This window comes from Solanum lycopersicum, chromosome 7, assembly GCF_036512215.1.
Source record: "Solanum lycopersicum chromosome 7, SLM_r2.1".
Taxonomy (NCBI): Eukaryota; Viridiplantae; Streptophyta; class Magnoliopsida; order Solanales; family Solanaceae; genus Solanum; species Solanum lycopersicum.
Window position 1 is genome coordinate 10976364 of NC_090806.1, and position 6985 is coordinate 10983348.

The window sequence follows — 6985 nt, forward strand, 5'->3', positions numbered from 1 at the left end:
CGACTTTCTTTTTTTCTTCCAATCTTTTGGATAACCAATCAACTTGTAACAATTTTCCTTAGTATGGCTAGTGAAATGCCAAAATTCACACTTCTTCCCTTTATAATACTCTCTTCCTTGATTTTTGCCTACATTCAGTGCTATTGATTTTGGTTTGTCTACTGCATTAATAACAACTTACAAGTGCTGAATCTCATCTTCAATGACCATAGCATAGGCCTGATTAATAGAAGGTGTCACTCCCTTCAACAGGATCTTTCTACGAGCTTAATCATATGAGTCATTCAAACCATTTAAGAACTTAATTAATCTTTGTTGCTGTAGTTGATCAGCATAATCTTTTCACTGAGGACACATACAACTACAGCTTGGTATCACAACATCATATTCACTCCATAATGTTTTCAATTTAGTGAAGTAGTGTGATACAAAATCCGTACCTTGAGTAAAAGTATTAATTTCCCTCTGTAGTTGATAGATCCTCATTGTGTTCACCTTATCAAATCTTTCCTTCAGATCAACCCAAACTGAAAAAGCAATAGTTGCATACACAATTCCACTAAGCAAATCTTCACTAACAGTATTCATTATCCATGACAATACAATCGCATTACATGCTTCCCATTGTTCATGATACTCATCCTTGTACAATTCTTTGGTACAAGCTCCAGTCACGAAATCAAATTTTCTCTTTCCCAATAATGCAATCCTCATTGACCTGCTCCGGATCCCATAATTCTCAGATCCCGTCAATTTTTTGGGAATCAACACAGCTCCTGAAGCATCTGATGGTCCAATATACAAAGGATCATTTTGATAAATTTTGAGAATCTCCATTAACGAATGCTTGAACAAAAGTAGATGAAGAAGAAGAATCTAAAATCGTTTAACAACTTTGGTTATACACAACCAACATAGATTGTTCAAAGCTCTGATACCATGTGAAAACTGTGAGCTAACAAGCTAATCAGTTCATTGATGAACAAGAAACGTAAATAGAAAAGAGAGAGAATTTTTATTGATGTTAATTGATATTCACATACAAAGTGTGATCATCAACTAGTATATTTTTATAGTTAGGATATGTGATACAAGATTGCTAGCTCATAGTTGTTTAACAAAATCTGAGTCAATTGACAGCTCATAGTTGTTTAACAAAATCTGAGTTAACTAACTAGCTAATGGAATGAACGGTATTAACAGACTAATGAATAAATGAAACAGTACAATTAACTAACTGCTGATTCTAACAATATAATGCACGCATTATCTTTGTGGTACCTTGTTTGGTAGACATACTTGTGATTAACTAATGATTATATTAATTATATACTTTATTATTTATTAAGAAGTGTATTACTAATACATGAAAATTCATTATATTAGTAATGAAATGGATATTAATGCATGCATTAACATGGTTAAAGACCTAATTATCAAAATCATTTTTATTTTTCGTTATATTTGTGTAGGGTGTCTATAATAAATATTTTTAAAAAAGAATATGCAATGCATGCTATTTTTTATACACTAAATCAAAAATAGCATGTAATTATATTCGTTTTCCAGTCTTATTTCCCCAAGTTTTAGCTCAAAGTTTGCATTTGGGAACTCAGTTTTCTATGGAATTTTATAGTTTTTGTGAGAATCGGCTAGGAAATATCTTTGGAAGATTGTTAGGCTCGTTGATTACGTGAATAAACTTGTAAGTTTCCTTCCATCTCATCCTTTCTTAGCTTAATGGTAAGGTGTTGATCTGTTGGGAGCATGAATTGTTTGGGCTCGACTTTGAGCTCAAATGGTGCCTATATTTGGTTTACTAGCTCCTTGAATCGAATGAGACCTACTGAAAGTGTTAATATCATGATTCCTCACAGGGGTCTCAAAAGAACGTTTTTGACTCATTTTTACTCACGTCTTTAATTATTTTGAATTTTGTGTCAAAATAAATGTATTGACATCGTGATATTTATTTGTTACATGGCAGTGATCGGAGGTGGTTCACAAGGCTAAAACTCTAAATTAGTTAATTTTGAAGCGCGTCTGATCAACTTTGACGTGGCTACAACTTACCGATCTTAGATTGAGCTTATATTAATATTTATGTGTTGTTTAGATAGTTTTGGGAGGGCTCTTAACATGTTCCTTGTTTAGCTTCATTTCGAGTAATTTTTGGTTGATTAAGCATGACTACATTATTTGTGATATGTACCAAACCTTATCATGAATTCATGCCCTTTTTACTACTATTTCATGACTTATTCTTAGCCTTATCCTAAGCTAGGTTAGTGATTGGCTTAAAGGTTCTTTTTTTGGAGTGGTTATGCCTTAGAATCCTCTAACGTCGTCTAGAATGGTTCTAGCTTAATCTAGATTGATATAGCAAACTTTTCTGATAGTATGGTCCTTTGATCGTTTTCAATTCCTCTCTTAATGGATTTTTATTTACAACCTCATTTATTAAAATCCTTGCGTGTTTCATTGTGACTTCGAGCCTTAATTGTCACATTGAATTAAGTATGACAATTAAGGCTCGAAATTCCAATGAAACATGCAAGGGGTCGTAATACTTTTGTTGTAGTTAGGGATATCACTATCTTTTCTATGTACTCGGGCTTATGGGGCTCCATTTGGGTTATTTACCTTTCGATTTGGCATGAGTATAACTTCTAAGCTTATGAGTTCCAATTAGGTTAAGGTTAATTGTTTCACTTTATCACTCTGTTTCCATTAGACTGTCGAGGAATATAAATAGATTTTTCGTTGTTGTTACATTTATATGAACCTTAGGTAATTTATTTTCTCATTTTCATTATGTATTTGCTTCCAAGGTCAACCGGTACATGAAACCTACTAGGTACCTATTTTTTTGGTCTCATGCTAAGCTTTTTTTTTTGTTTTTCCTGATGCTAATCGAGTGCCAACCAAGAATGATGGTGTCCTAATTTGACTTATCTTTGTATGCACATACTTTTTGACTAATCTTTAATATTTTATGCAAATTCTACTTATCTCATTTTTAATAGCTTGTAACATCGTCTACTTGGCCGTGTGATTTGATCTTTAACTATTGTATGTATGTGTGTGTGTGTGTATTTTTGTATTTCGGCTATCTATTTCTCTATTTTATTATTTTCTTTATGTTATTTATAGGCTTATGCTTGATGTACCCGTTACTCATTACTTTGCCATATGATTTGGCTTACCTACTGGTTATTTATGGTAAGTTTCATCATGATTCGAGTTTCTAGTCGTGGCAAAGTTGGTATAAGAGTCCTAAGTTTGTCGGTGTCGTTGGTACAAGGCTAATGTCTAGTAGAGTTCTGCGAATAGTGCGGAGACATTTGATCCTATCTTCGAGAGTGTACATGACATATTTTGGAAAATTTCCTTCTTTTAGTTTGTTATCGTGCATTTGGTTGTGTTATTCAATTTCTAGAACCTTACTAGTTTCACTCTTTCACAAGATGGCTTGTTTGTGATATGGCGAGCGAGGGTGATGCTCCTAGGCCAGCAGATAGAACCTGAACTAGGGGTAGAAAGACTATGTCATTGTGCGTGAGCTACAACATGATCACGACCAAATCAGAGATGTAAAGCCTGATCAAGTTGTAAAACTTCAACAACTTCTATTTTTCAGCAATCTGTAGAGCCTGGGCCAGCCCAACCACCACTAAAGCCAACTATGGTGCCAAAGTTACAGAAACATTAGTTATTAGTTGTTCTAGGAGGCACAAAATAACCCCAACTTCAGTTATGCCATCACCATAGGCTTAACTAGCAGTATAGGTTCCTCAGTTTGAGGTTCTATCAACTCCCATTGCCACTCAACATGTCTTCGCACCAAGAGTTATGTCTTTAGAGGATAAAAATATGATGAGAGTATTTTTTAGACCGACTCTTCCAAGGTTTTATAGAGTTTTAGGGGAGGATGCCCATGAGTTTTGACGATCCACAAGAACAAAATATACACCTTGGGGTAAGTGGAGTCGAGGGGATCTGACTTTATTGCATGCCATCATGATAGACAATCCAAGTATATTGGCATTTTTATATGGAGCGTAGACAAGTTGGGTTACCTCTTGTGTCATGGACCAAATCTCCAGATGCCTTCTTAGCTAGGTTTGTACCAAAGAGCGTTAGAGATCGACTTCAAGATTAGTTATCTAGGTTAGAGAACGACTCTATAACCGTGTCGGAGTTCGAGGATTGATTTCACAAGTTTTTCAGCCATGCGACCAACATTCTACCTACAAAGTAGAAGAGTTTGTTGCTTCGTCCATAGTTTGAGGCCGCAGTTATGGATAAAGATGGAGTCTTTGACTTTAGCATGAAGATCTTTCTTGGATATTGTAGATCAGACCCGTATAATGGAGGAGCTTCATTGCTAAGATCAATGGGTCAGTGCCAAAAGGGCTCGCCAATCGCGCAACTACACTGACTCCCATTATAGAGGAAAATAATCTAATAACCGACCTCGCAAGTGCTACCTATATTAGGATTAATCTAGTCGACTTGTTTAGGCAACACTTCATGTCCCAGAGGGAAATCAATATAACAAGGGTGGTTATGGTTTAGGTCAGAGTTTGAGAGGCTCACATTCGGGTTCTTTGAGAAGTTGTGGTCGATCTTCTGAATTCATGCTTCTTAGGGTTTTTTTTATTGTGGTGAGCTTATACATTTCTAGAGAGTGTCCTCGATAGGGGATGAATGTTCCTACTCCATAAACATTTTATCTAGTTCTAGTAGTAACACCTCTAGATAGAGGCTATGCCTTGGGTCAAGACCGTAGATGTGGTTATCATTGGGCTCGAGGAGGTCCTAGGTAGGTAGGTCGAAAGGTAGATCAAATGCCCAATTCATAGGCGGATAGGGCCACTTTTATGCAGCTCCAACGAGGGCGGAGGATGAGTTATCAAATGTTGTTATCATATGTACAATATTTATATTCCATCATCCCCTCTTATCTTTGTCTCATTGGGTTCTACATACTCTTATTTATTTAATAAACATGATTCCCGGTTGAGTTTGTGTTCCCGACTCTATCACCGTTGTTACGTATTTCTACCATAGTGGGTTTGTTTTTATTAGTGGATTAGGTGTATAGATTATGTTTGGTGACTATCAAAGGTTATGACACTCGGACCAACCTTATCGTTTGGGATATATTTTATTTTGATGTAGTCTTAGGCATACACTGTTATCCCCCTACTGTGCGGTTTTGGATTACTTCGTTAAAACTGTTACCTTAGAAATCCTTGGTATCCCTCAAGTAGTATGGCAATGCTCTTTTAGTCACGCACCCCGTGGTTATCTTTTATGTTCGAGGACATATATTAATGTTCATTAGACGCTTAGCATTTTTGGCTAATATGCGGGCGTTCACATATGTATTCCGTATCTATCTACTTGGCCTCCTCCATAAGGATGATATTGATTTTTCTATTGATCTTGAGCCATCATTCTATCTTTATTTCATCATACTATGTGGCCCCTGTAAAACATTCAAATTTAGGATCTCTTAGGTACGAGATTTATTCGATCGAGCGATTTGTCTTGGGGTGCTTTGGTTCTATTTGTGAAGAAGTAGGATGGGTATATTTGTATGTGTATAACCTACAGATAGTTGAACAAGGTGATTGTGAAGAATAGGTACGTTATGCCTCGTATGGATGAACTATTTGATCAACTTCAAGGTTCCAAGGTGTTTCTTAAGATTGAATTATGATCCGGTTACCATCAGTTGAGGATTAGTGCAGCGAACATCTAGTCATTCAAGTCCTTAATCATGCCCGTATATAGGTTTTCTCAAAAGACATCCCTTCAACTTTTCCCATTATTTTAGAACACATTTCAACTCTTTTTCTCGTAATCCTAATGCCCAGATTACTATAATAGCATATTAAACCTTAGGGAAAGCCCTACGCTTCAGGAATTTGGACAATCAAAGCAATGATTTTTAGTATGGAGCGAACTCTATTCTATTCCATTCAAATCTTAGCATTCTTCGATGTTTAGTTCTCTGTGGTAGTAGAAAGAGTAAGGAGAACGATAATTATCTTGATTTTAATGTTTCTAAATGTGGTAGTCCGAGAAAATTGGGATAACTTTTGGGAGTTAAAAAAGGGAGATGGGCATGGAAACCCATTCTCCTCCCTCTTAACTTTTTGATTTGCATGATGTCACTATAATGGAGTTATTACCTCTATTGCGGGGTCCATTGTATTGGGTACAACAGAAATTTTGTTGTGGCTTCGTATGTTTGAATTTTCTTCCTTTTGATAATCTTGGATATGTGGAATGGGATAACATGGCGTCACTTGCATGCGTAGTATGAGTATACTCTTGACTTGTCCAAATGATGTGGTAAACCTTGATAACCAACCTATCTTTTTCCACTCATTCCACTCAAATAATGATTCAGGGATACATGATGGGCAAATTAGTATCTATTTTAATGATTCGATCTATCATTACTAAAGGGAACCTTGTGCGTAGTCCCAAAAGTCTGGCAATTGCAAGAATATATAAAATTTGAGTACATGAAATTTTTTTGGCTAGGCTGATTTCAAACGACCATAGCAGAAGGCTTCCTGCTATAGTGGCGTTGATATAGCAATAAGAGTCCCTCTATAGTGGGACGTTGAATTTCAACAACCTAATTAATGCATTGTTTTTTATTTTTCTTCAATTTTGAAAGGATAAAATATATGAGGGTTGTTTAAAAATCCTCCAAAGTCCCCCGGGCAAGGGAGAAATGAGGGGGGAAATTCTAAGGATTTTTCAATGCTCGTTCATCAAAGGTTGCTTCTACGGAGTCAAATTCATGGGAAAGGTTCATCAGTTGTTTCTTAGTGCCTAGGTAGGCTAAGTGTCTTTTAATTGAGTAGTTGAACCTGATTTTAACACATAATATCTTATAGATATTTATAGATGGCATTTATTGGTCTACATTGGCGGAGTTCAGATGCTTATAGATTGTTGT

General features: G+C 35.9%; 1 protein-coding gene across 1 annotated transcript; it reads right to left on the reverse strand.

Annotated features, from left to right (window-relative positions):
- Positions 1 to 342: 342 nt before the first annotated feature.
- On the reverse strand, positions 343 to 837 carry LOC138337296 (uncharacterized). Its single transcript, XM_069287201.1, has one exon. It carries the CDS (start codon positions 835 to 837, stop codon positions 343 to 345), a length of 495 nt encoding a protein of 164 aa, XP_069143302.1.
- Between the last annotated feature and the right edge of the window lie 6148 nt (positions 838 to 6985).

What these genes read in the sequence shown, in the direction of transcription:
- LOC138337296 (XM_069287201.1), bottom strand. Translation starts at nt 837, where the DNA reads ATGGAGATTCTCAAAATTTATCAAAATGATCCTTTGTATATTGGACCA.